The sequence below is a fragment of the Sturnus vulgaris genome, chromosome 5 (genome assembly GCF_052056855.1).
Source record: "Sturnus vulgaris isolate bStuVul1 chromosome 5, bStuVul1.hap1, whole genome shotgun sequence".
In the NCBI taxonomy this organism is placed as follows: domain Eukaryota; kingdom Metazoa; phylum Chordata; class Aves; order Passeriformes; family Sturnidae; genus Sturnus; species Sturnus vulgaris.
Window position 1 is genome coordinate 6,349,448 of NC_142247.1, and position 26,982 is coordinate 6,376,429.

Consider the following 26,982-nt stretch of genomic DNA (forward strand, 5'->3'; position numbering starts at 1 on the left):
TGGGGTTTTAACAAGACCAGGTGCTGGTGCTGCACCTGGCTCAGGACAACCCCCGGGATCAATCCAGGCTGGGGATGAGCAGAGGGAGCAGCCCTGGCAGAAGGGCTTGGGGGTGCTGTGGGTGAGAGCTGGCCCTGCCCCAGCCCCTGTGCTAGGCTGCACCCAGAGCCCCAGGGCAGCAGGGGAGGGGGGATTCTGCCCCTCTGCCCCGCTCTGCTGAGACCCCCCTGCAGGGCTGCACCCAGCCCTGGGCCAGCACAGCAAGGACAGGGAGCTGCTGGAGCCACGACAGAGCAGGGACACCAAGGGATCAGAGGGATGGAGCAGCTCTGCTGGGAGGAAAGGCTCAGGGAATTGGGATTGTTCAGCCTGGAGAGGAGAAGGCTTTGGGGTGACCTCACTGTGGCCTTCCAGTGCCTGAAGGGAGCTTATAAAAAAAGAGGGAGAGAGACTTTTTACATGAGCAGATAGTGACAGGACAAGTGTGAACAGTTTTGAAACAGAAAAGATTTAGAGCATATATTAGGAAAAAGTTCTATACTCAGGGGATGGTGAGGCCCTGGCACAGGTTGCCCAGAGCAGCTGTGGCTGCCCCATCCCTGCAAGTGTCCAAGGCTGGATGGGGTTCTGGGATAGTGGAAGGTGTCCCTGCCTGTGGCAGAGGGGTCGGAATTAGATGAAGTCTATTCCAATCCAAACCATTCCATGATTCTATGAACAGTGAGTGTTAAAAGATAAACAAAGACTATTTGGGGTAGCAGCAGGCAGGAGGCAGCACCACAGGATCCAACTCTGACTTTTCAAGTCAGTCCCATGAGAGCCCTGTTGTAAAACGCTTTTCCCTTATGTTGTTTGCATTTTTCTCCCTACATCATGGCAATATTTTAAAGTAATTTTCCAGTGATAAAGTTTGGAGGGTATTTCTGCCTTTACCCTTGAAGAAATTCCTCTCTTGTTTATCAGCTTTCATTTTAGGAATTGTCTGGATCTTATTGGCCAAACTGATCAGGGAATGTAAAGGTGATGGTGAGTGTCTCAGTTACAAACATCTGGGGATAATAACAGTAGTTTTGGAGCATCAGATGATTCACAGCCATGTTGACAGCATTTCTCGGTTTTTTTTTGCCAGCCTGGAGAATCTCCTGCAGCTGTTAGAATTACCTTCTGTGGGTGAGCATGAAGAGAGTACTCACTTCTGAATGCTCTGTGGTTAAAAGCCACAGTGCTATTTTTGACCTCAGTGACAGGCAGGACTGAATGGCAGGAGCCCAAACCACTCCTTCAGAGTTAATAAATGCTGAATAAGCTCTTCTTAGAATGCCAGCTGTGCACACACCCATGTTCCACTGTCTCCTTGTATGTAAAACGTGCTCGATATCAAGCAGGTACTGAACCTCCCTGCTGCCCTAATTCCACACCCCACTCTCATCCCCTGTCCCTCTGGATTCATGTCTTGCAAAACCTCTGGAAAAGTCTCCAGCTGGTGCTCTCTGGACCCATCACCTCTTCCCTCTCCTGGGGATCCTCAGTTCTCTAACCTCCCTGAAACCACCATGCCTTAAGCCTTGTCATACATATCTTTTGGATTCTTCTTCATCATTTTATCTTTCATTTTCTTCTCCAGTACCTTCCTGGGAATTTTGACCAGTCCAGCTCTCCCAGTTCAGTGCTTAAATGAACTCCTGCAGCAGGCAAAGGCTAAAATCAACTGCAATTCAAATTATAGTTATGGAAGTATAAAGTTTATATAGTTCTTTATAAACTAACCATTAACACCTGGAGATGATTTTCAGCAACTCACTGCTGAAAATTCTTGACTGCTCCAACACTGCTCAAAATCCAACACTGCTCAGAATCCTTGACAACGAAAGCAATTGGAGACTGCAGTGAAAACTTAATGTGCAACCCCTCATTCCCATGGTTTTCTGTTTGAAGTTTCCTTGGATGGATCCTTGAAGGATACTTATTTCGGATTAACTACTGCTGAATTCCTCAGCAGCCTCACAAAGAGCTCACATGATGACTTGGAGAGAGCTGTGCTCCTCAGGCTGTTTGAACATGCAACACAGCCCGGATCTGTTGCAAGTACAGCAGTTATTGTGCAAATGGATGATGAAATGGATATGTATGGCCCTGTCTTTCAAGCAATGCCGAAATTTCTATTGCACCACATCTGGCAAGCCAGCATCAGCCTTTATGCTCTTCTAGATAAAGCAAACCACTGGCCGGGTTTTCCAAAGAGGTTTTAAGTAATCAACGTTTAAATACGTGATTTTACTCTCCTCCTCCATACAAAAGAAGAAAACAAATAAATATGAACAAAACTGGAAAAAAAAAAGAAAACCAAAACCAAATAAAAACCCCCATCAGACAAAACCAAACCAAACCAGAGTTTTCTCTCATTGTGTTAGTTCCTGGAATTTGCTGATGTCAGAGGATCCAGCGAGATCTTGCAGGAGACGACTTCTCCTTGAAAGCGTCCCCATTTCCTATTTTTCAGGAGTTGCGGAGTGAGTGTTCCCGGTACAGAGTAGCGCTCGGCACCGAGCCCACGCTCCGTGGCCATGCCCCTGGGGGCCGGCGCATCCCGGGGCTGGATCGGGGCCGGGAGCGAAGGGAGCGGGGCCGGGAGCGAAGGGAGCGAAGGAAGCGGAGCCGGGAGCGAAGGGAGCGGGGCCGGGAGCAAAGGGAGCGAAGGAAGCGGGGCCGGGAGCGAAGGGAGCGAAGGAAGCGGGGCCGGGAGCAAAGGGAGCGAAGGAAGCGGAGCCGGGAGCGAAGGGAGCGGGGCCGGGAGCGAAGGGAGCGGCTGCGCTCGGTGCGGCCCCGGCCGCTCCGGCCCCGTCAGCTGCGCGCCCATGGCGGGACACGGCACGGCTCGCCACAGCAAAGGTGACACCGACTCGGGGGACACCCAGGGGCCTCGCTGGGATGCGGGAGGGCGATCCCGGACATCCCTCGGGAGCGCAGGGCTGAGCCGCGGTGCCGGCCCCCGGAGCGCATCCCTGGGCGAGGGGAGCCGGGGATGCCGCAGCAGCGCTGGGATGGCTCCGTGCTGGCAGCGGAGCCGCTGCCGGGAGAGGGGACCCTCCTGAGCAGCCTCCCGGGACTCCTCGTCCCTGCCGCTGCCCCGACAGCCGCATACAGGGCAGTGGCAGGGCCGTGTGTGCTTCCAAAGCCCTGCAGGGGACAGGGGAACAGAAGGAGACTAAAAAGCTGCGGCTGTGGGATAAGGCTGGATATTTCTCAGGAGAAGTTTTGATCTCCAGAACCGATGGCTTTTCTTATTTCACTTATCCAAGCCGTGTTTAGGCACCCGGTCAGCATCAAACTTACTGTCCGCCGTCATTTTTCCCATGTTCGTTTTTTTCTTTTTGATCGCCTTAAGTTCTGGATGATATGACTAAAATTTATAGTAAGTTCGAGTTCTTGTTAGCTGAGTAGCCTTGTGAAGATAAACTAAATGACTCTGCTCCCAGCCCACTCTCCACAGAGAGCTATGATATTTTTTAACATTTTCTTTGTGTGTCCTGAGCTCTTCTTCCCTGTCAGCTACTTCTTCTTTGTTGTTTTGGGTTGTTTTGTTGTGTTTTTTAATTCCTTACATTTATTTTTTCAGGTCTGTTCTCAAACATTTGGCTGTGGCGAGCTGTTGCTTGTGTCCTTACTGCTGCTGTCATTTTGATTTCATGTATTCAATTTGGTAAGTAAGGAATTTTAAAAGAAAATATAAGTAGCAATAGAAATTCCCAGAGTTTGGGGTTCTGTGCTCAGAGGGTGGTGAGGCCCTGGCACAGGTTTCCCAGAGCAGCTGTGGCTGCCCCATCCCTGGCAGTGTCCAAGGCCAGGCTGGATGGGGCTCTGAGCAACCTGGGATAGTGGAAGGTGTCCATGCCCATGGCAGGGGGGTGGAACAAAATGATCTTTGAAGTCACTTTCAACCCAAGCCACTCTGTGATTCTGTGTGAATCTGTGATTCCTGTTTGAAATCGTGGGCCAGTGCTGCAGAAATGACTCCACATGCTTCTGTGGGGTAAAGGAGGGCTCAGTTCAGTCTTAGTGTACTTTTGGCACCGAGTTTGCCACATGACTGTTGGTCTTAATCCAAGTTCAGGAAAACAAATAACAACAGGAAGATTATCCTACCAATCTGCAGTCCTTCAAAAATGACACTGTAATAAACAAAGTTACTAATTCAGCTGTGAGGAAGCAGCTGGAAAAACTGGAGTTGTTGGAATTTTTAAACTGTAGAGGAGTCCTTGGGTGATACTTTACTGTCACCTTCTCAGCTACTGCTACCAATGTGTCCCTGACCATCCTTTTAAGGATTTGTCAAGATGCAGAAGAGTGCAGGATCCAGAATATATCATTAGTTTACAATAATTATTCCAGCTGGGCAGAATTAACAGTGCTGTGGCTAGACTGGGATTATTTTAGATGATGCAGTCAGAAAATAAAACCTTTCCCAGCTGGAAGAAATGGGTAGATTGTCTTTTGTCTGTTCCCAGTAAACCCTCCTCCAGCCAAAGACCTTCCTGTGTGCCCTCCCCTGGAGCTGTGTCCACCAGGCTGGCTGTACTTCCAGAAGAAGTGTTACTACCTCTCAGACAGTGAAGCTGACTGGAACTCCAGCCAGAGCAACTGCTCTTCCCACAACGCTTCCCTCCTGGTTATTGAAAATCCTCAGGAGCTGGTAAGGGAACCAAAGGAGGATCCTGTTTTTCCCCCAGGTCGCTTCCAGGGAACTGCATCTCCAGCCTCCTCAGCTGAACAGTCAGGAAGCTGATGTAAGACCACAATGAGTCACAGCCCGCAGAAAAGTTTGTGCCTCTTCTCCCTGAAAACAGGAAACATCAGTTTGAGCAGTTGATGTTTTAGGAAATATGTGAGTGCTTGTCTGAATTAAATGTGGTGCTGCTCACAGCTATAAATACTCATATTGAAGGCTTCTATCGGGATAAACTCTGTTGCATCTCATTTATCTTCAATTAAACAACTGTTTTCTCATCTTGAGATAGATTAATGACACACAAGTTGGTTAATATGCTAATTGTGACCTTTGGAGTTAGGAGATAGTTACCCAAAGTGCAGCTTGGAGCATTTTTTTTCCTGTATTATGCCACAATATTAGGAAAGAGTCCACCCTGCACAAAGGAGAATATATTCTTCTACATATGCTCCAGACCTTGATAGCAGACCTTGATATTTTAAAATAGCCTCTCTCTAGATCAGTCAACCCTATCCCAGTCACCAGTCTCTGTATATTTAGGTTTTAATATTGTTTCTTTTGAAGGAAAGGCTAGATTGTTGTTTTGCTTTTGCCCTGGATCAAAGACTTTGTATTTTGATAGTTGGACTGAAAACGCAGCTTTTCTTATGTGGGTTTATTCCTACAGAATTTTATGATGAAGATAACAAAGCAAGACCCATGGATTGGACTCTATAAAAGAAACGAGGAGTTCTTTTGGGTAAATGGAAAACCATTAGACAATGAACTGTAAGTTGATATGGAGGGGATTTGCTGATGATATTTGATTATAGGGGAGTAAGAAAAAGAATACAGAAATAGTGACTTGTAGGAAATATCTGTTATTATGTTGAAGGGATGATTATGGAGAGGGTATGGAATGAAATGAAGGTTTCACATGGCATTGTTAAAACTGTGGCAGATGAAAGGGGATAAATTTGTAATGTTGAGAAGCAATATGAGGCAAGCTTATCAGGCTTACAGTAACAGACATTAGAGAAAGTGAAAGTTAAACCAAGAGACATCAACATAGCAAAGCAATGGGGAGAGGAAGGGAATATTACAGTAACACAAATTCCTCATTATAGAATATGTTTTGCAAAAATACAAACCTGCATGTAAGCTGTGTGAGGTTTATAGCAAAGAGATTTGGGAGACTGATGAGACATGTTTTCATTTTCATAGAATGTTCCTCTGAAAGAGGCTGCTGGAGGGAAAGGAAGATGTGAATTTATGTTGCATGAGCTGCTCTGTGGCCAGGGCCCTGTGCTCTCTTCCTCTCCCTGGCAGCCATCCCATCTCCTCAGAGGCTGCTGCAGCTCATCCTGGAGCAGCTGCTGGAAGGAGTTGGCAGAAATACCATCGATAGGCATAAGCACTGAGATTTCATAAATCTGAGATTACCTTAAAAGTAAAAATTTAAATATCTGTGGCATTATTGATGATGTGTGACTATACTCACCTCATCCCCAAGCCCTGAAGGCTTGATCTGACAAAGGCATTTAATGTGAGATGTGAGGAACACGTGAGCACAACAAATTGAAAACTGCAGTCCTTCCCACTCATTTATCCCCTGTCTGCAAAACAAACATCCACTGACGCTTTCATTTTCAGTGAGGTTCTTCCCATTCTTAGACTTCTGCCTCGCTGCTTGCCTCAAACTGCCCCTCCTGAAGGGGAGGCAGACACCTTGATTTCTAAGCTCAGGTGTTACTGCCCTGGTGGGGATTTGTCCCTTGGCTTTTTCAGAGACCATTCCAGTTTGCTTGGCCTATCCACAGAACTCTATAGCACTTTGTTTGAAAACAGAGTTGTTGGAGGAGTCCCTTAGCTCTGATGTAGAGACACCTACGGTGTGGAAACTGAGGTTTTCTTCTTGGTTTCCCCCCACCCCCTTAACCATGGTGCCTTTTGGGTTCTGAGGAAGGGAGAAATGAGAGGTGCATTTGCTTCAGAGCTTCTGCTGAAACCTTTCAGCTGTATAGGAGGATGTGGAAGTGCGAGGTGGTGGTGCCCATCTTGATGGCACAGCATCCCTGAAGGGCAAACCTGAATTTCAGTCTCTGTTCTAAGGGTGTGTTTCACATAAGTGACCACCAAACAACATGCAGGAGTACTACAAATCCTGATTTTTGTATTCTGGGCACAAGATACCATTAAGAAAAGACAATCTCCATGGTGTTCTCTTCAAGGCACAAAACATCATCCTCCTGTGGTGCCTTGCCTGAGATAAATCAGGCTTTCTTCAAAGAGAACCTGAGATGCCTGGAGCTGCCTTTGCTCTGCTGCCATATTTGATGGTGGGTGTCCAAGTAATCCTGTCTTCCCTTCTCCCTGACAGGTTTGAAGTAAAAGGCTCTGGAAGCTGTGCCTATCTGGAGTCCAAAGGAGTCTCAGTCTCAGGATGTTATTTAACCAGGAAATGGGTCTGTAGCTTGAATATCAACTCAGCACAATAACAGTGGACAAAGCCACCAGCCCTGACACTCAGAGCTCTGATATGATGCCTACACAGGCTATGTCTAAACTTTGGGACCCAGGAATGTGTCCCAGCTCTTACCTGCAGATGAATGACTTTGTTGGTAGCCAGAATTCTCCACCCAAGGAGGAAGTCTTTAAAGATACAGTTTAAAAGGCTCTCTTCAGCATCTTGATAAGTCATTTCCTTGCCCCATTTTTCCAGCTACTGCTCAGCTGTAGTTTCTTTTTGTTGTGCCATCAGTATTTCTTCCATTTACTCTTCTCTTGTAGGAGCAGCTGCTCTTTTTCTCCCTTTTGGGTATGCAGCTGGAGGTTTCTGTTCTGCTTTTCCTTTTGCCAGGCTCTGTGTGCAGGGATGGGTGGTGAAGTAGGTTTGTCTGGAGGGCTGCCAGCGCCTCGTGGATACAGGGCAATGCAGAAGTGAACACTGTTGTTTCAGAGAGGATCACAGCAAATTCCTCTCTTTCCATTTGATGGGATGCACCTTGCACTGTATTCCATGTTTTGTTAATGTTACGTTACTTTAATTTTGTTAAATCTTGGTGATAACACTGTCAAGGTAACTTGTGTAGCTGCACTGCACCTGAAATTATTCTCACAACACTTTCTTTAGGCAAAAGAAGGTCACAAGAGATAAGAATATTTATTTACCTGAGCATCTGCACTGATGGGGGGGAGAAGAGTTGGAAGAGTGACAGTGAAGCCACAGGCATTCATGTATAAAGATGAAAATAGACCTTGGTGCAAGGAGGCAAAATCAGGAGAAGGGAATGAGAGAATTAACATCAATGGATGTTTCTCTGTGTTTTCCTCATGCCCTGTGCCTGTCATGGTGTGAGGCTTCTGAGCAAGGGGGACATTTCCAGATGGACAGTCAGTGTTTCCTTGTGTGGGTGGCATTTTCAGCAGCAGCCTCCAGTGCTGTTGGATTGCTGGGAGCCTGAACAGAATTAGGGCTCAATCCCTCTGATTGTCTGAGTCCCACTCATGTCTAGCAGGTCATCCAAAGGTTAAAAGTGTCGTTTCACCCAGAGGAAGAAAATTTTCCTGGAAAGAATGTAACTATCAAATTTCTAGAGGAGGAAGAATAGGAAGTTCACCTTCATTATTTTCTGTGACAGGACTTGACTGTAGCAGGACCATGCACTGTCCATGGGCATTTCAGCAACTTGTGACTTTCAGATGTTTATTTAAATATAATCACTAATTTTTCTGGATTACCCTTTTCTTAATTGCTTGCATTCTTTATAGGCACAGTAACAGGACTCTACATTATGAAAAGCCCAATTATGTATTAATTTACATGTTGGGGGGAGGGTGTTCTGCAATGTTTTTAAATTAACCTGATTCTGAAGGATACGGTATGTGCAATAGTCCTGAAAAGATACTTAATAAATATCTTTACAGACCCCCTGAATTACAGTGGTTTGTATCTTAATATTGGGAGATTAAAAGTATTTTTTATCTCAGGCACCATTTCAGTGGGAAAAAAAATGAAGCGAAGTAAAATATTCAGGTTTTGAACATGAAAAAATCTTTAATCATAATGTTGGGGCTGGCATGGAACAGGACATTTGATCCGAAAAAGACATCTTTTCCCTTTCTAACACCTCATAATGTGTCAGACTTTTAACAAAAGGTTACAGTGAAAGCTCTTCTGGAATCTGACTCCTCAGGGATGCAATGAACATGTTCTTCAGTGATGTTAAGAAAAGAAGGGTCAAGCTGCAAACTCTGCCAACTTGCCTTACTCAGAGTGGAGTTTGATGAAGTACTTCAATGGTAATTTATTTTTCTTTTTTCTTTTTAAATAAATGACTGCTTAAATTGTAGGTAAGAACTTCAGTAAGACCCTGCAAAATCTTGTTTAATTACGTGAATAACAGCAAGAAGGCCCAAATAGTAGGTGTTTCATGAATATTGTTAAAACCTTAGCGCCATAACTAATTTGAGAGAAGCCAGCATGCAGGAGTTTGTTTTTGTTGTTAAATTCAGCATGAATCAAGAAAGATCTGCCATAAAACCAGCAATTGTCAACTCCACTGCATGGAGAAAGGTGTGCTGTGAGTGCCCTGTGAAAATTTCTCAGCAGTGAGAAATTATCTCTCTAGAAAGCATGTATTATATAGGTATAGATGATTCTCTTACTCATTTCAGACTCTCTCTTTTTCTTTGTTTCTCTGTCTAGAATGAAGAAACCAATCCTCTTCCCCCATGTGCTGTGCTGCGTTTGGGGGATTTTTGTTGTTTCCTTTTACATAACAGCAGTTTCTCACGAGTCTTGAGCTGCTAATGCTGCATTCTGTGGGGTAAATCTGTGTTGGGGTTTTTTTGTTGTTCTTGTTTCAAGGGAAGTCCCTGAGGGTACAGTTCACTTTTTAATCTGCAGCCCTAAAGTGCTGGACATTAACCCTCCCCAGGCATGAAAAAAACATCTCTGTGAAACTGCAGCTGCCTTTATTTGTGTGCATCACAGCAAAGATGAGGTAAAGGCTCACCATCTCCAAAGCCACATTGGACTTGTTTCTCTTTCTCATTGCTATAAGGACTTACATTCCAGTTGGTGCCATTTTTGTTAGAGTAGCACCTTCAATTCATGACATTTCTTCATTCTTGTCAAATATGTGACTCTGATAAAGGCACTAGCATTTTTGTGTTCTAGACCCAGAAATAGCATTCATTCATGACATTTCAATGCCTAAGTAATGCATTTACTGAGTGCACTCCCAGGCATTAATTTCACCAGTCTTTGGCATCTCATCATACCATAACTGTGGTTGGAATTTACAATGCAAAGGGACAAAATACAGGTGGAGAGAAAGGTTATCACCTTTATTTCCTTGCTCTGCAATGTTGTCCTACAGTCCAAGCCCCTTCCCTAGTTAATCCCTTGAGATTCCAAGGCTCAGCACCAGAAGAAGATGGGAGCAATCAGCACATTAACTACAAGTGTTACAGGTCACTCCATGCCTGGTGTGCTGTCTACACCCAGTAGCTGTGCAGCAGCTTTGAATAAGACACTGTCCAATAAATGCATTTTTTTCCAACCCTCAAGCGGCTTCTGTGAGTCACAATTATACCCCAAGGGAAAAAAAAAAAACAAAAACCAAAACCACAGACTTCAGAAAACACTAAAATCCTGAAACCCAGATAAGAAGTCCTCAGCTCAGCAGCTGCCTGCGGGCAGAGGTGACAGCAGTGGGGCCAGCACACCCTCCATCCCCCACAGGGGCCATAATTCCTGCACATCACACAGGTCACATGCACAGCTCTCCTCTTCACCAGTATCTCTTCTCCTCTGACCTTCCCGAGGCAGCTGCTGCCAAAATCTGTCTGTGTGAAGGCTCAGCACCCCAAAATCCTCGTGTGGCAGCTTGCAGTCCTGTTGCAGGACCTGTCTTCTGACTTCTTAGGGAGCACAGCACAGCCAAGTGCAAATTTCCCTGCAAGTCTGATTATTTACATCACTAGTTGGTTTGTCTGTAAAATGGGTCTTCTGGCAAGAAGCTCTGCCTGTTGTGTGGAAACGTGGCTCAGAGCACCAGCAAAGTTGCTTTCTTCTTACAGATCCACTCCTTTAATGTCTGGCAGTTGTCTGCCTGGATCATGTTTTTCCTTCTGTAAACAGCACAGTTCTTGTCAGCGTCGATGCCTTTTAGAGCTGTCCTGCTGAGAGACCAAAAGGAATGCAATGGGTTGCTGAGTTTAAACTCAGCACTGGTTAAAATTCCTGGTGGTGCTCTGAGTGAGAGGGGTGGATGATGCCCACTCCATCACCCCCGTGAAGCACAGCAGCTGTGCAGAGGTGGGTTGGGCACCCCCAGCAGGGACTGCTGCCTTCTGGGGAATGGATGCTCGGGATTATCAGTGTTACAAGGATAAGGATCCTCCCCAAGCAGCCACAAGGCTGAAGAAAGCTGCACAGATCCCAGCCAGAGCTATGTGGCAGGCACCACCTTCAACAGAGGCAGGCAGCACATGGTCTGTAAAGTGAGAGAGTTTGTTGGTAGGGATTTCATCAGAAGTGTGGAATAATACTTCTGCATTAATAAATATATCAGCTGTGGCTGTGGTTGGTCCTGGAGGCAGAAATCAGTTTCCAAAAGTGCCCAGCAGGAACCTGTTGACCTGGAACTGGCCAAGAAATAGACTCTGAATAGGTACCTGAGGCTGCAGGGTTAGATCTGTGCTTTGGGTAATTAACTCAGATTCAGAATTGTATTTCCAAGCAGGGATACTACACTTTGCTTTTCCCAAAGACATCCTCCCCTAAAAATCATCACCTCTTTTCTTTTACTCCATCATGTTCCACTGAACTCCATGTTTTCTCCATGTCTTCAATGTCCAAGTCAATCCATTTATATTTGGTACCTTTGTCTTTGCTGTCTATAAATTCCTGTGGAATGATAAGAAGGATGTTACCTGACAGAAGAGCTTTCCTGCTGTGCCCAGGTCATGGTCCTGCCTCATGCACAGCTTTTATTTCCTCTAGAAGAGCAAAGACAGGGATGCAGCCATGGCAGAGCAGCCCCTTAAATCAGCCCAAACACATGACCAGCTTCCCCTCTTCCCAGAGCCAAGTGGTGGAAACGAGTGGAAAGTCCCCAGCATTTCTTCTTCCCAGTCAAAACTACTCTGGCTTCCACATTTGGCATCTCTTGTGCTTCTTCTCTTCAGCTCTGCTCTGCTGACATTCCCAAACCCAGCTCCTGTGCAGGGAGTCAGATCCTTTCCCTGATGGGGCTCATGCTTGTCTACCATGTACTCTTGACATCCAGGCCATTTTCTCTTGGAGAAATGTTTAGCTGAGGCCTGTGACATGCTTTTAGGGCTGCTGCAAGACTCACCATCTCAATTTCATCCTCAATGACAAGCAGCTGGGATTTCCTGGCCAGGCAGTTTTTCTGGCTGTCCTCCCAGCTCCTGGCCTCCTCAGAGAAGAAGTAGCATCTGCTCCTGTGCAGCTGCCACCCAGGGGGACACAGCTCACACGTTGTCCCTGTGGGTGGACGGGGGAACCATTAGCTCCTACAATGGATGGAATTCCTGCCCCTGTTTATGAACCATTGTCTGGAAAGTGTTCTCCAGGATAAGAGGAGGATATATAGCATTTCTGACAGCAGTTCCTGGCAGAAAGGAATGTAATGAAAATACTGGAAACTTTATACCAAAAGAGGAGCAAGAGTATCACGATTAAAATGTTAGTTTAGATTTTGTTATCACTGCTCTGCAGGAGCACCACGCTTCCTGGGTGGCATCAGTGAGTTCCCATAAACTGCAGGGTGTCAGAGAAATGGGAACAGAGACAACAGAACTGTGCACACCACACATCCTCTATGCTGGAAAGGACTAACGTGCCTCACCCTGTCCATCTTCACACAGCTCCTCCATGAGCCATTTCAGGGGCCATGCTGGGATGGTCCTCTCTGAAGAAATGTCACTGCTGGTGCTATTCAGACCATACTGGTGCAAACTTTCTGAGTTTCCTGCTCTGCCCTTCAAAACTTGAGCAGCCCAAAGCCAAAAGAAATAATAAAATAAGAGGGAGAGGTCATGGTTAACAACAAGGATAAGGAAATGCAGTCTTTGTATCCAGAGCTGTACTGTGAATGTGAGGATGTCTCTGTGTACATTGCCTGGTATAGACACAGCTATGAGCAAACTCGGTGAGTAAAGCTCAGTGAGCAAAGCCCTTCTGAAAAGATGGTCATGGAATGGCCTGGAACACATGCTAAAGATCATTTCATTCCATCTCCTGCCATGGGCAGGGACACCTTCCACTATCCCAGAGTGTTCAGAGCCCCATCCAGCCTGGCCTTGGACACTTCCAGGGATGGGGCAGCCACAGCTTCTCTGGACAGCCTGTGCCAGGGCCTCATCAACCTCACAGGGAAGAGTTTCTTCCCCGTATCCAATCTAAACCTTCTCCCTGTCAGTGTGAAGCCATTCCCCCTTGTTCTGTCACTCCAAGCCCTTGCAGAGTCTCTCATTTCCTGTATTTGTGTGTAAGTTGACACCTTTTAGTGTAACACTAAGGGAATTTTTCTCTCAGCTCTTTCAGAGCTTTAATCATGTGTGCAATAAAGGGATGAAGCAGGAGGTAGGATCTACTCACTCTGCTTGGCTTGGGTGGCCACAATTCCCAGCAGGATGAGCACGAGGAGTGCCAGGACCAGTGCCACGTAGAACCAGGCTGAGCACCTGTGCTGGCAGCCTGCAGGGAGGCAGGAGGAAGAGCAGCTTAAAGTCCTGGCACTCTTAAAATTAATACTGGGGAAACAACAGAGAAATCATCTGCCCAAAATCAGTCTGCTGTCAGGAGGATGCAGTGGCATTTTATTTATTAAAAATCTGCATCCATTTTCCACACACAGAAGTGAAATCATGACCGTCATCCATTAATCAATGATTGTCAGCCATTAAGAATTTGCCTTTTCTCCTTTGACTTATTTTTCTCAAAGGTAATTTCTCTAATTGCACAGGGTACAAATGCCTGCACAGACACCTCCTGGCCCAGGGAAGTGCATCAAAGCATCTCTCCAGCAGTTTGGCGTTCACCCTGTGTCACAGGGAAACACTCAGGAAGCTGCAGGACCTGAGGAACTTTGGGGTCAAGGTGCCAGTGCCGCGAGACACAGACTTGCACTTCCATAACCTCTGTTTCCCTGACCTTGCCTGCATCAGATGAGCAACTGCTCCATTCTCTGGCTGCCTGATATATCTGATATAATGTTCCCTTTCCCTGGAAGGCAGGTCCTTCAGTACAGGGAGGGTGAGAATCACCAGGGCACTAATGGCACAGAGACCTGGGCATTACCCTGCTTCCAAAGCCAAATGCATCCCTGGGACTCTTCCACCACGAGAATTCTAAAAAAACATGGAATTTTACTTTGCTTTACTACATTTTCCATGTAGGGCACAAAGGCATTTTTAGAAACTATTTTAAAAACATCTCTCAATATTATTTTTAAAAGGAAAGTGTAAAATCTGAGAACCCAGGAAAAAAAGCATCAGATCAAATGAAAGATCTGCCCTTCATTGAGAGAGTGTACATAAAAGCTCTTGATAACAGGTTTCACTGTTGGGCAATAGGAAAAACTACATCTATAATTAGTAACCAAACAAAATTGCACAGTACCAGGAGCGGAAGTCTCTGCTCTGCTGTTCCTTTGGGGCTGGGGCTTCACATGCAGCTCAGCATATGTGATCGTGTTTCCTGTAAGGAAAGGTCAACATCGACATTTGTGGCTGTGCAAATCACCAAATGGAGGAACAATAAAGGCTGAGCCTGTATGAAAAGGGGTGTGTGTGTGTTTCCAGGGCTGCTTGTTCAGCGTTTTCCTCTTCCTAGGCAAGGTGATGATTTACCACTTCCTCCTGCTGTCAGGCAGGAAAAGCCTCCTCCATCAGCTTTGAACTGCTGGGTGCTGCGTGGCTGGAGCAGGAGGCAGACAAACAGGCTGAAGGATGGGAAAGACCTGGATCCCATCCATGGCAAGTATCCCATCTGTTGCTAAGCCATCTCAGAAGGTACCACAGGGGCTGGAGGGGCACCAGAGCCATCACTGCTTTGTGGTGCAGAGAGATGCCACAAGGAAAACCAGCACTCAGAGAAATGCTGCTGCAGCAAGGTAATTCCTGGGGCATTCCTGACTTGTGTTTATCCCAGGATATTTCAGGTGGTGCCTGTAGCAGCAGAGGAATGGACATCCTTTTCCAGAAGCACATTACCAGAACAAAACCAAAAATGGCATTAAAATCTCAGGGTGTGGGTTCAAGGTGTGTGGATTCTTTCTGAACATGTTTTCAATATAATTTGCTGGGTATTTTGCAGAGCTACTGGTTAGTGCTATGGAAGGCATCTGGACCTTTAGGACACTGCTTTTGGTTCCATAAATGGAGAGATTTTATCCGTCTCTATCAAGAATAAGTTTCTGTGCTACCACCCTAGTTTGTGACCACTGGGGCTTTTAAAAAGAAGTGTTGTATTAAATTTCACTGATCAGGGGAAAACTTGGCAGAAGAAGAGAGTCTCATTAGGTTAAAAGGAGGCATTAGGTTAATATGAGAATTGTTGAAGTATGGAGAGGTTTTACAGTAAAAAAACCCACTGAGAACCTGATTGGAAAAAAAGAGTTATTCATATAGGGCAGACAATCCATGCTTAAGAGAATCTGACCTAACATACCTGGTTGTTTGTTTTATTTCAATTTATTAGTTAAATGAGCTACAGAAAATTTGTAAATTAAATGTAATTGTTCTCAAATCAAATGCCCTAAAAGTTTTTCCTCTTAGAATGTAAATAGTTTTCCAAAAACACTCAGGACCTTTAAATGCACTAGCCCTGTAAATGGAGGTACTTCTGAAATAAGTACTTTAGACATTCTGCTACTATTAATAAATAATTTGTCTTTCAAATGCACATTTATTCCTTCAAAGAATATCTCTAAGTCTGTAAGAAAAAATCTTATCTATGCAAGCTAAATATTTAAACAAAATCGTTCCTTCTATTGCAGTGTGTATGAGCAGATGATTATTTGAATATGAAGTCTTCAGAAGTCAGCAGGGGGTTCTAAAATACCACATAACCTTAATTCTGCCGGATGCTTCCTCACCCTCACCTAATTCAACAACAAGGTGGAGATCTCAGCCACTAAAACTGAAATTTCACTTCCCTGTGCCTGCTGTCAGGTACAGAAAAACATCTCTGTTTATTGGAAGCTTCTGCTTGGTGAATGTGCAGGCAGGGAGGGGGGGTTGTCCATTAGGGATTGGTGTGTCCAGATGTGGGCCAGCACATCCCAGGCTCTGGGGGAAGCTGGAGAGGCTCCAGGTGGACCTGGTCAACATCTGGAGCAGCCCAGGGGTTTAAGGAGGAGAATAAGGAGTTAAGGGCACAACCAAGGCTACAACCACTTGTGGGTTCAGTTGGTGATGGAATTGAACTCTCCTTGGTTTGCTCTTCTCCCAAGGGAAGTTCTGTGCAGCCACTCGCGATTCATAACCAGGCAACTCTCAAATTATCTGTGAGAGAACCGGGACACAAAAACTGCTGGAGTCTTTCTCTGGAAAATGAATTCTAGGTGTCTTTATTCTTGCTGGGATTTGGGAACACCTTCCTACTTTTGAAGCACATGCACAGCAAAAGCACCTGCACCTACCAAAGCCTGTGCACAGACAGTGCCACTGCTAAATTCTCCTCAACACACTCTGGCAGAGCATCCAAAAATCTCCTCGTCCTTGTTATTCAGAGACCTGAGTGACAGCTGGAGTCCAACTGTAAGTCCAAGCTCAATCAAATAAAATGTGTTTGAGTATAATCAGACATAAGAGTGGGGAAGTTGTGACTGGGAGCTATAAACAGTGAAGAAAAGATTCGTGAAGAGATTTTTGTCTCTGTATAATTGAGACAGCATAACCCAGACTTGTAGAAATACTGGGTGGGTCTCTGGTGCCCGTTTTTTAAAGGAGATGGAAGCACTGGAGTATGAACAGAAGAACATCTACAAAAATTATTAGCATTTTTGAGAAATATTTAAAGAGAAAAGGGCATTGAGAAATGACTTAATTACCACGGCCAGTAACTTCATGTGAGAAAATATCAAGAGTTAAAATCAGTTCAACAAAAGTTTACTAAGAGCCATCCACGTGTTAATGATAAATTTCATGGAACTGGCCTGTCCAAAACTGAGCTTTTCCTCTAGGCAGCATGAACAAGGAATAGTTTTGGATTTCTTCTAATCAAGATTTGATGTCTGTCTCCCTTCACAAATAAGATTTATCACTTTGGATACTGGGTAAAATTCCAGGCAAGCCCTCTTTGTGTTGCACAGGTTACAGCAGTGCAAACGACATCCATGGGTGCATGAACACACAGTCTAAGGTACTATTTAATGTCATATATATAATAAATTGAACTCATTTTTACCTTTTGGCTACCAGTCTTGTAAAAATATATAAAAGGTATTGTTTTCTTCATTTAAGTGCATGTATTTGGAGCACCATCATCACTATTAATCTCCATTATAAGTAGAACATCTAAAAATGCTCATTACACAATGTTGTTTCCTTAAGGAATTAAATACATTATTTATAATGAAAGCATGAAAATATCCTTAGTCTCATGCCACAGGCATTTTCTATTTGCTCATAATAAGCTGTCATTCCTAGTAGATGTGATCCAGAATTTTGTCTAAATGCTTTCATGAATTAATAACATTTTTTTTCCAAGTAGTAGAAATGTCACTTCTTCGGAAAATTTAGTTCAAATAATCTCCTTACCCTGAATATTGGCTTAATCCTTTGGGGTTTTTTTACAAATATATGAAGCGATCACAGATTGATAACTTGATTCTGTAAAATCACCACTGGAAAATTGAAGAGAAAGAGCAGGAAGTTTTTTGGGGACATTCAGAACTTCCTTCAGGGACAGTGACTGCACTTTTGCTGCTACTACTTCCCGGATTTACTGATTAATTTACTGCTCCTTTTCCATAATCATAACCAGTGATCTGATTTGTGGACCAGGCAGTATTCAGTGGAACATTGTCTTGATCGTGTTACTCATTTAAAAAGAAATATTATGCTCGTTATTCAACCACTGAACACTTTTTCTTTCTCATTCTGTTCCTTAAAGCCTGGCACCAGCCCTGAGCTGCTGCTCCTTGGTGGTTGTGATTTGGGAGCAGCTTGGCTGATCTGTACTGCGAGGACCTCGTCCACTATTCCAACTTCTTGCCCTTCCCACGGCATTCTTCTAGATGTACCCAATTTAAAATGTGAGAGAGAAAGAGAGAGAGAGCTCAAGACAGCAAACAAGAGGTTTTACCTGGGTTTACCTGCGTGCCCAAGAGGTTTTACCTGGGTTTGATGTCCCTGGAGGAGCGCGTGGCCTCTCCCTCGGCAGCATGGCCACGGCGGCGTAGGTGACATCCCCTGCCATCCGTGAGCTGTCCCCGGAGCTATGGAAACAGCCTGCCCCTCAGAACTATGGAAAAAGCAGATCTAACACAGTCATTTGCATCCTGTCTGAGCTTTGCTGCCTCCAAAACATGCGCCGAGGAAGGCTGAGAAACACAAAGAAAAAGGAACTTACCAAGTCACTTCTTTCAGTGCAACTTCAAAGCCTGTTTTCAGCTACTATTGTGTCTCTTCTTGCCCTTCAGAATGCAGGAGAAAATTAAGATTAAAGGCTATTAAAACCTATCATTTTCACTAATATATAAGAAAAAATCTTGTTGGTCAAAGCAGAGGAAATTCTCTAAGGAATGCCCAAAAATGGACTTACACAGGTGTGAAAGATTTGCTGGTTCTCACGAGAATAGAGAGAACAACTTTTGTGCTGTGGCTGTTTTGTGCATGATCTTACAAGAAATATATGTAACAGTATGTACTGGGGTTTTGGGGTTAATGTACCCAGGCAGCTTCAAAAATGTAACTCAAATTCTAACCTGCTCCACCCACAAAGTACTTTAATGGTTTAACAGCTGAATTTAGGTGATACTGATGATGCATTAACATAAATTCAAAATGAAATTTTAAAAAATATCATCAATGTTTTTTACAAGAATGTTTCCATACTTTACCGTAACAGTAGTTACAAGGAGCTGCTGCTCCTACATTGCTTGAACTATTCCCTGCTTGAGCCAACAACTCCACTGATTATTTATTACCTTGAACTCCTTTTTCATTACCCATATGTTTGCTGCAGAGTATACTGATGACAGTGTCTTTGTTCTCTATTTCAGGTCAGGGGGAAGCCTCACATTTTAATTGAAATATAAACACCTTCTAAAACCTAAAAACACATTCAGAACACGCAGACATGGAGTCCTGTGCATGACATTTCCTGCTAAGAGCTACACTCTTGGTTTTGTACCTTATTCCCACTTAGAAAATTCCCTCCAAGTTCAACACAGGGAAGGTCCACAAACTTACGTGGGTCTGTTGAAAATAATGTTTATACAGGCTGCTTGCAGGTTTTTGTTACATTCAAAGGGACCTGAAAAAAACCAAAGATTGGAGCTGTAATTTTATATTACTGACTTTTCCCTTCCAGTGCTCAACGCTGGTAACTGTGTTAAGTGCAGAAACAAAAAGGTTGGGGGGGGGAAGAAAAACCTTTGATAGTCATGGAACAGATTAGTCAGAAGTGCTGGCTGAGTATGATTTATAAGCAACGTATCTAAATCATGATGGGTTTATTATCTGATAATAAATCGATACTGTGCACTGCAGCCTGATGAGGTTTGTTTCATAGACACCTACATAGCAGCCATGTCACCAGGACTCACATGAAACACAGCTTTGTCCTCTGAATCAGTTTTCCCCTGAACTTCTCAGCATCCTTTACAGCAGGATAGTTAGGCTCTGAAATGGAAAAAAAACCCAACCAAAACCCAACCCTGAACCAAACCCCACTTTCCTTATTTGGGGTTTTTCTAATACATTAGTCCATAAAGGAGAGTAAGAAGGCCAGACAGGTTGTTTGAATTCTCAGTCTCTTTCCATCACTGCTCACACTTCAGCAGTCTTTTCTCACATGATTATCTCCTAAAGCAGTCACAGCCATCCAGAGGTAACCATGAACAGTCTTGAGGCCATTCCTTCTCATCCTGTCCCTGTTCCCTGGGAGCAGAGCCTGACATTCCCCCAGCTCCCCCTCCTGTCAGGGAGCTGTGCAGAGCCAGAAGGTCCCTCCTGAGCCTCCTTTTCCCCAGGCTGAGCTCCCTCTTCACAAGCTGTAATCTGGGTTGAGTTTAATTTATTGCATGAGCCACCCTTGCCTTGTGTCTTTTGTGTTTCCTCAGCCTCTTCTTCCCTCCCAGGAAATTAATCTGGGTTAATATGCAGAGTTTACAGAACCCTGTGAGGCCCCTAAAGCACCAGGGGCTGTGCATCAAACATCCCTATGTCCGGGGAGGGGGGAGTGGTGTTTTAGCTTTGAATTTTCAGACTTTTTGGACAGAACATGGAGATATCTGTGGGTCCAGACTCTCTTACAGCACCTGCAAGGAAAGCTGGTGGGATTTTTGTGTAGGATTTCTCTGCACATCACACAGAGCTTGACAGCCTGGAGCTCCAGGGCCACTGTGGAGTAGGCAAAGGGATGTGAGCTCGTGTCATTCCCCATCCTGACGTGCTCCTGGGTGCACACAGATTCCCCCCTTCCACCTGCCAGGCCTGGGTGATGTCACTGAGTAATGTTCTGGTGTCAGCACAGTCACCAGCTCCAGCCATGCACAGAACAAACGTGGTGACAACTGCAGATGTCACCTCTTCTTGTGGGTGTGACAGCATCACCTCCATCGCATGTGGAGGCAAAGGCAGGCTGAAAACACTGATGTGGGCTGCAAAACAGAATCCAGCAAAGCAGAATTCAGCCCCTCCTGCCACAGAACAGGACTCCAGCTGCCTCATAATGCACATTTGAAAGAATTTGAACTGCTGGTCTCTAACAATAAATTGCAGTTCCCAAAGGCTGAGGTGTAACACAGAGGCTTCCAGCCCAAACTGAAGGAGTCCCATGAGTAAATGTCCAGTTTAGGTTTCAATTCTAAACTTCTGCTGTGTCATAGCAGAGCCTGTTTGTATGATGAGGTGCAAAAGCAGCACCCAGAAAGCATGACCAGAGCTAGGGCTGAAACAAAGACACCTATTGCCATAAAAGAATAGGTGGTGGTGTGTGTTATCCCACACTGCAGCAGTCATTTAGACTTTTAAATTCACGGGCTGAAATTTATTTATGTATTTTGTTAGTCCTTTCCTGTTGTGCTCTCTTCTGCCATACAGACACAGCCTGCCTTGCTTCAGGTCTAGTAGAGCTCCTGTCTCTTCCCCTCGTGGCTGAAAAAGTCTGGGTTTTGGGTATCACTTTAACCTGTGTGTCTGAGGGCAAAGAAGAGCATCAATTCCAGGATGCAGGTAGAAGGGCAAAAATAAAAGGACTGGCCTGAGCCCATCAGCAGGCCAGGGGCAGGGCTAGAAGAATGCTCAGCACTTCTGTCCCTCGGCACAACACCCTGTTGTGAAAGTGTGCTGGTTTGGGCTGGGACAGAGCTCATTTCATTCCCTGGAGCTACCATGGATTTGTGCTGGAAGCAGTGTGGGTAACACAGGGGTTATTATCACTGCTCAGCAGTGATAACACAGCATCTTTCTGCTGCTCACCCCACCCCAGCAGCCAGGAGGCTGCTCAGGAGCTGGGAGGGGACACAGGTGGGACAGCTGGCCCCAATTGACCAAAGAGATTTCCCATATGGCATCAGGATCAGTATTTAAAGCTGGGGGAAGAAGGAAGAGGGGGTGTTTTGAGTGCTGATGTTTCCCATATCACAGTTGTGTGTGATGGAGCCCTGCTCTCCTGGAGATGGCTGAGCACGTGCTGCCCATGGGAATCTGTGAGATAAATCCTTCTTTTGGCTTTTCTTGTGTGTGCAGCTTTTTCTCTGTCAGAGTGTTATCTCAACCCAAGAGCTTTCTCACTTTTACCCTTCTGGTTCTCCTCCCCATCCCCCAGGTGTGAGGGGCTGAGCTGCTGATGGGGTTAACCATGACAGCAGGCCAGGCTGATTGCTGATATCACATAGATTTGTGGGTTTTTGCTTCAAAAACTGTAAAACCTGGCTCCAGATTTATCAGCAGTTCCCTTCTCTACATGTATTCCAGAGCTCTTTCTCTACGTACTCACATTGACTTAGAAATCCTTTATCCATTATTGCATTTATTTTATGTCAAAGTGCTTTTGGGTAAAAATTTCTTTCTGCTTGAGAAATTGGAAAGCAAAGTGGTTGTAAAAGTGGGACCACCTATAAATTGTGTAGATTGACTGGACAAATGGTGCTTGTAAGCACACACAGCTTACAATTCTTTCAGAAGTTGTTGGAATTAGCACCTCGTTGCAGGAATGAAGAACAAAGAGCACTCCCTTCCACAAAACTTCCAGTGTTCTCTAGCCTTATTTCTTTACGAGCATGTGACATCTTTACATTTTCCCCAGGAGGCAGAAGTGCAACTATGAATGAATTTTTCTTGATAATTTCAGGATTCAAAAACTCTTCTCACATTGGCCTCAGAACAGATTCATATAACAATGCAGCTGATACAGCCCCTAGATTATGATGTTTGCATTGGAGGAGGGGTTAAACTTAAGAAAAGTTTGATGTATAAGAATCTAACTTGAGCAACAAAGAGTGAGTCAGAGTGAGCAGTAAGACTGTGTATTGCTTGGATGGAATGAACATATTTGAATTAGTTCAGGCTGTAATATTTGCTAGCAGTGAACTGCAGCAGTGGGACTGGAGAAGGAGCCCAAGTGAAAAGCAGGGTGTCAACAGGAGTTCCCAGTGCTGTGTGGATCTTGAATATGGAAAAACAAGGAAGTAGAAAGAAGAGCAAGCAATACTTTTCAATCCTGAGTTTATCACCACTGAGAGGTTTCAGTAGAGAATCCCAGGGTGGGTCAGGCTGAAGGGACCACAGTGGGTCACTGGTGCCACCTCCCTGCTCCAGCAGGGCCATCCCAGGGCACGGGATTGTGTCCAGAGTGGAATATCTCCTGTGAGGGAGACTCCACAGCCTCTCTGGTCTCTGTTCAGGGCTCGGTCACTGCACAGGACAGAAGTTGTTCCTCCTGTCAGTGGAGCCCCCTGGGCTCAGTCCCTGCCCGTGGCTCTGGTGCCATTGCTGGGCCCTGCTCGGAGCCCTCCCTGCACACAGGGACACCCAGGGCTGATGCTCCAGACCCCAAATCATCTCCACAGCCTCTGCTGGCCCCAGTCCAGGAGCTCTCAGTTAAATTGGAATAATGGACAATAACATTGCACACAATTGATCCTGCTATGCTGAGTAATTGATGTTGGCTCTTGATTTCTCTTCTGTTAAAAATTGTTCTTACATAAATGTCCAGCTAATATTGCTCATGAACTGAACATCAGAGCTAATGAACTGGATGTCTAAGTTCTCCGAGGTTTGGGATTTTATGATTTGGGAGGATCTTCCCTGGGACACTTCAAAGAAATAAAGTTTAGCAAGAGAAGCTTGAAAGCCTTCCAGCACAAATCCTTGTACTTTCTCCCTTGCTGCTCCTGATGCTTTTGACAAAATCCCCAGAAGTTGTTGAAGAGAACTTAGAGGACAGTAAGTTCCTGTCCTACAGTGTTAATTTCGGTTATTCTTCAATTTTCCTTAGACTTTGTTCCTGCAAACAAACCAAAGTGAAACAAACCAAACAAACAAAAAGCAAAAGCAAACAACACACACAGAAAATACCCCAAAAGCTATAAAAACCACCAAAATTGAGATGATCCCTAAGGACCCTTCCACCCCAAGGGTTCCCAGTGTGACTCTGAGTGTGCTGAACCAGAAGGGAGCAGCAGATGCCACAGTGCTTTGAACTGAAGCCGTGAAGCAGCAGGACTAGGAAAGAAACTGTGCCGTGGAAATTGCACAGACAAGTGAACTCCTTCTCTTTTCCTTTTCCTCTATCTTTTTGTGACAGACTCCAGACCCTTCCAACAGGTAGTTCTAACACTGCACTTTCTCCTGTGCAATCTCACAGTCTTCAAAATCACTCACTCAATGCACACACACTCCTTCCTGCTGGGAGAACAGATTTGAGCCCCTTTTACTGGATTGCTGGACTTAATTTCATTTCTCCTACCTTAAAATCAGCTGTCTTAACTTCTGAGTTTTTTTCCCAAATGCTGGAAATTGCTTCTTCCTTTACCAAAAGAAGATGGTGTACATATGTCTCATTAAATAGCAGGAAAGGACATTTAAATATATGTATTGATCCTTAGTTCTGCTTTGTTCCTGTCCACTTGAGGAACTGTTGGTATATTTGAGCAGCCTAATAACATTATTTAAATGGAGACTTGTGAGGCCTGGAACCACCTTACAGTTGGCAATATTTCTATTGCACTTCAAAAGGATAAGCCTGGGCTTTATGTTAACAAATAAAGATTTGTTAACTTTGAAATTCACAGGCAAGGTCTTCTCCACAAAGGCAAAGTGGACATTTTAGCAAGCTCTTGGTGATATTTTAAGTGCTTTTTCTGGAATATTTCTTCCTGGAAATCGAAGGTTCAGTGGAAAGTTAATTGTTTTTTTCCTTCTGAAATGGTTATAATGATTTCTGTCTGCTGTCAGATTCAGCAAAGTTCAACCAGGATTTTTTGGAGGTCATGATTACATTCTGGCTTCACCTTTAAGGTGTCAGTAGAGTGTGTGGTGGTGATAAATCATGGGCATGCAGTCCATGGATGATCAGCCCTGGAGCAGGGGAGAGTGTGGGGTGAAGGACAAGCAGAGAGGAGCTGTTATGGACTGACTCCATTTCCCATCCCCCTGTGCCTCTGGGTGGTGGGGGAGGAGGGGAGTGAAGCCAGGGATAAAGCTGTGAAATAGAGGGAAGAAGGGGCAGGAGCAAGGTGTTGCTTCAATCTTTTTGTCTGCATTTCTCACTATCCAAATCTATTTTAATTTGTAAAAGTAATTAGCTTTCCCTAAGACAAGTCTGTTTTGTGAATGATGGCAGCTGATTAATGATTTATCTGCTTTTACCATGACCCATAGCCCTTTTCCTGTTAATTTCTCCCCTGTCCTGTTGAAGAGCAGGAATGAGAGAGGCTGGATGGGTATCTGGCTGCCAGCAAAGCTCAATCCATCATAACCATCTTACCAGCCTATATTACTTTTCATTTTTTTTGTTATATCTATTTGCTAAGCTCTGTAAAGTTCTAATAAAACAAAGGCAGTGGATCCTGTGGTTATCTCAAGAAACTCTTAAAAATATTAGCAAGAGACCACTCATGGGAATATTGACAGAAATCGACTCCTGAGTGAATTATCCTCTTGAACAGGAACAAACAAGTTTTAAAAGTCAGGCACCTGCTAAATAAGCTGTTCAAATATTTTAGTCTTTTGTTTCACTTGCACTAAATCTCCTTTACATTCTCAATTTAGTTTTTTAAAGTTTGGAGTAAAAGTGAAAATATTTTCATGTAATGACAAATAAAGATAGCAGAAAGCCCTCCTAGGGAAAGGAAAACCAGTCTTTTAGTCTGACAAGAGTAACACCCCTCTCATCTCCATCCAAGTTTAGCTCCAGGCTGTTCACAGGTTGGCAGCAGAAATTGATTCCAGCATTGCAAGGACGCAGGTCAGAGACAGTGCCAAGCCTTGAAAATCCAGAGCCCTGTCCCAACAAATGGATGAAGGTCCCAAAGGGACCCGTTTACATTTAAACATAATTTTTCTCTGGAATTTTCTGAGTAGGTGTGTACCTGCAGTTGGTGTGCAGCGTTTTAAGAGGTCACAAACTTTGTTCCTGTTCTGCACATTCAGAGTACTGGCTTTGTTTTTCATCCTGCATCTTGTTACTCAAACACACTTCACACTTCAGATTTTATTTCACGAGAAAGAAAACTTCAAAGTCACTCTCATACATATATAAAATGCTATATCGCTTCCTTTTCTTTTGTGAAGTCCAGCACATGCTTTAACTGAATAAACAAAGAGCAATTCTGAGAAATGCAAATCCTTTCTTGGCAATGTGGTGTTGTGAATCCAAGGCATAAACATTGGGATTTTTCCTTTATTTCAGAAGGATATTCTTATTCCTTTTACTGAGATGATAGATCCAGTGAATAATGGCAGAGATAAGCAACCAGGCAAGAACAGCAAGAAGCCAGCCTACAAAAAGGCAGATGCTGAAAGGAAGCAAAATGAGAGAACTATAATTTCTATCAGGCTGGCAACCTGTCACTAGTGGGGTTCCACAGGGCTCCATCCTTGTCCCTGTACTCTTCCACGTCTTTGTAAATGACCTGGACACAGGACTGGAAGGGGTATTAAGTTTGCAGATGATCCTAAATTGGCAACAGTTAGCACAATGTGTAAATGCATTCTTCCTTTTGACTTCTAGCTAGGAAGCATCCAATTCCTAAATGCTATAATATTCTGTTAGGTCAGTGATGTTGCCCATAAAATATAAAAATGCTATGAAACCTGAAATACGAAAATCCTGAAGCACAAGAACTCAGTTTCTGGTCACACAACTGGTGAAGACTTTGTGTGATGTTTGGGCTTTATGTCTGAGAAATCTCTTTACATGCCTAAAAGCAACCATGGTTCTAGCAGGTCTCAGTGGTTCATTATCACTCAGATAGGTTGGGAAAATCAACCTGTTTAACTCTGACTTGTAGTAACATTTACTTTCGTGAATGTCCTTACAGTGCAACATGTAATAAAACCCCACTTCTCAAAATTCCGCTTCAAAACATGTTTCATGTACACGAAGACCAAAATTCCTGTAAGTGGCTTTGGTACCATCTAAAGAAGCAGGAAGCTGCCTAGAGATTTTATGATACAGATCAAAGGACACTAAAGGTGCTTTAATAGAATGTAGATGCTCTCATACAGTCAGAACAAAAATCAGAGGAAGAAAATTTTGCAAGTATTGCACTTTACTAGTTCCAGTGGAAGCTCTTACCAGGCTTCAGATGTTCACAAGTTCAAAACCATTCTTATCTGGTGGCACTGTGGGCACAAAGCTGGCACCCTCTTTTTCCATCCTGTACTCTGCCTTGGGCTTTCTTCTGCAATTTCCATCTTAATTTTGCTTTCTGCAGAGCAGCCTGGAGCAGTGTGCTATGTTGTAGAATCTTAGAATGGTTTGAGTTTAAAGATCATCTTCTTCTACCACTCCTCTGCCATGGGCAGGGACACCTTCCACTATCCCAGCTTGCTCAGAGCCC

General features: G+C 44.4%; 2 protein-coding genes across 10 annotated transcripts; one reads left to right on the forward strand and one right to left on the reverse strand.

The window, feature by feature from the left end:
• The first annotated feature begins 2,516 nt into the window (after positions 1 to 2,516).
• LOC106860967 (C-type lectin domain family 2 member F-like) lies at positions 2,517 to 19,461 on the forward strand. 8 transcript variants are annotated; one of them, XR_015803654.1, is made up of 7 exons: positions 2,517 to 2,889; positions 3,617 to 3,700; positions 4,506 to 4,690; positions 5,394 to 5,494; positions 6,937 to 7,044; positions 8,851 to 9,007; positions 13,708 to 19,461. XR_015803654.1 is itself a non-coding variant. In XM_088164706.1 (6 exons), the coding sequence occupies exons 1-5, from the start codon at positions 2,565 to 2,567 to the stop codon at positions 8,990 to 8,992; spliced, it is 786 nt and encodes a 261-aa protein (XP_088020832.1). In that variant the 5' UTR covers positions 2,517 to 2,564; the 3' UTR covers positions 8,993 to 9,007; positions 13,708 to 19,461. The 8 variants fall into 8 exon arrangements, 4 of the variants coding, with proteins under 4 accessions (XP_088020832.1, XP_088020833.1, XP_088020831.1 ...); XR_015803655.1 differs by having other exon boundaries at positions 8,902 to 9,007; XR_015803656.1 differs by lacking the exon at positions 13,708 to 19,461 and adding an exon at positions 9,414 to 10,279 and having other exon boundaries at positions 8,902 to 9,007.
• On the reverse strand, positions 10,401 to 18,201 carry LOC106860965 (natural killer cells antigen CD94-like). Of its 2 annotated transcripts, none has more exons than XM_014889121.2 (7): positions 18,086 to 18,201; positions 14,364 to 14,441; positions 13,341 to 13,439; positions 12,589 to 12,729; positions 12,073 to 12,224; positions 11,509 to 11,621; positions 10,401 to 10,891 (listed from the first exon to the last, which is right to left on the reverse strand). In XM_014889121.2, the coding sequence occupies exons 1-7, from the start codon at positions 18,165 to 18,167 to the stop codon at positions 10,759 to 10,761; spliced, it is 798 nt and encodes a 265-aa protein (XP_014744607.2). In that variant the 5' UTR covers positions 18,168 to 18,201; the 3' UTR covers positions 10,401 to 10,758. The 2 variants fall into 2 exon arrangements, with proteins under 2 accessions (XP_014744607.2, XP_014744605.2); XM_014889119.2 differs by having other exon boundaries at positions 10,401 to 10,894.
• Positions 19,462 to 26,982: the final 7,521 nt, after the last annotated feature.

Bases quoted from the DNA above. Each gene is read 5' to 3' on its own strand.
- LOC106860965 (XM_014889119.2), bottom strand. From the start codon at position 18,167: ATGGCAGGGGATGTCACCTACGCCGCCGTGGCCATGCTGCCGAGGGAG. The intron at 14,442-18,085 runs GTAAAACCTCTT...CTTTCCTTACAG, and splicing joins TCCAGGGACATCAAACCCAG to GAAACACGATCACATATGCT. The intron at 12,225-12,588 runs GTGAGGCACGTT...GTCCACCCACAG, and splicing joins GCTGTGTGAAGATGGACAGG to GGACAACGTGTGAGCTGTGT.
- LOC106860967 (XM_014889123.2), top strand. From the start codon at position 2,565: ATGCCCCTGGGGGCCGGCGCATCCCGGGGCTGGATCGGGGCCGGGAGC. The intron at 2,890-3,616 runs GTGACACCGACT...TTATTTTTTCAG, and splicing joins CACGGCTCGCCACAGCAAAG to GTCTGTTCTCAAACATTTGG. The intron at 5,495-7,085 runs GTAAGTTGATAT...TCTCCCTGACAG, and splicing joins AAACCATTAGACAATGAACT to GTTTGAAGTAAAAGGCTCTG.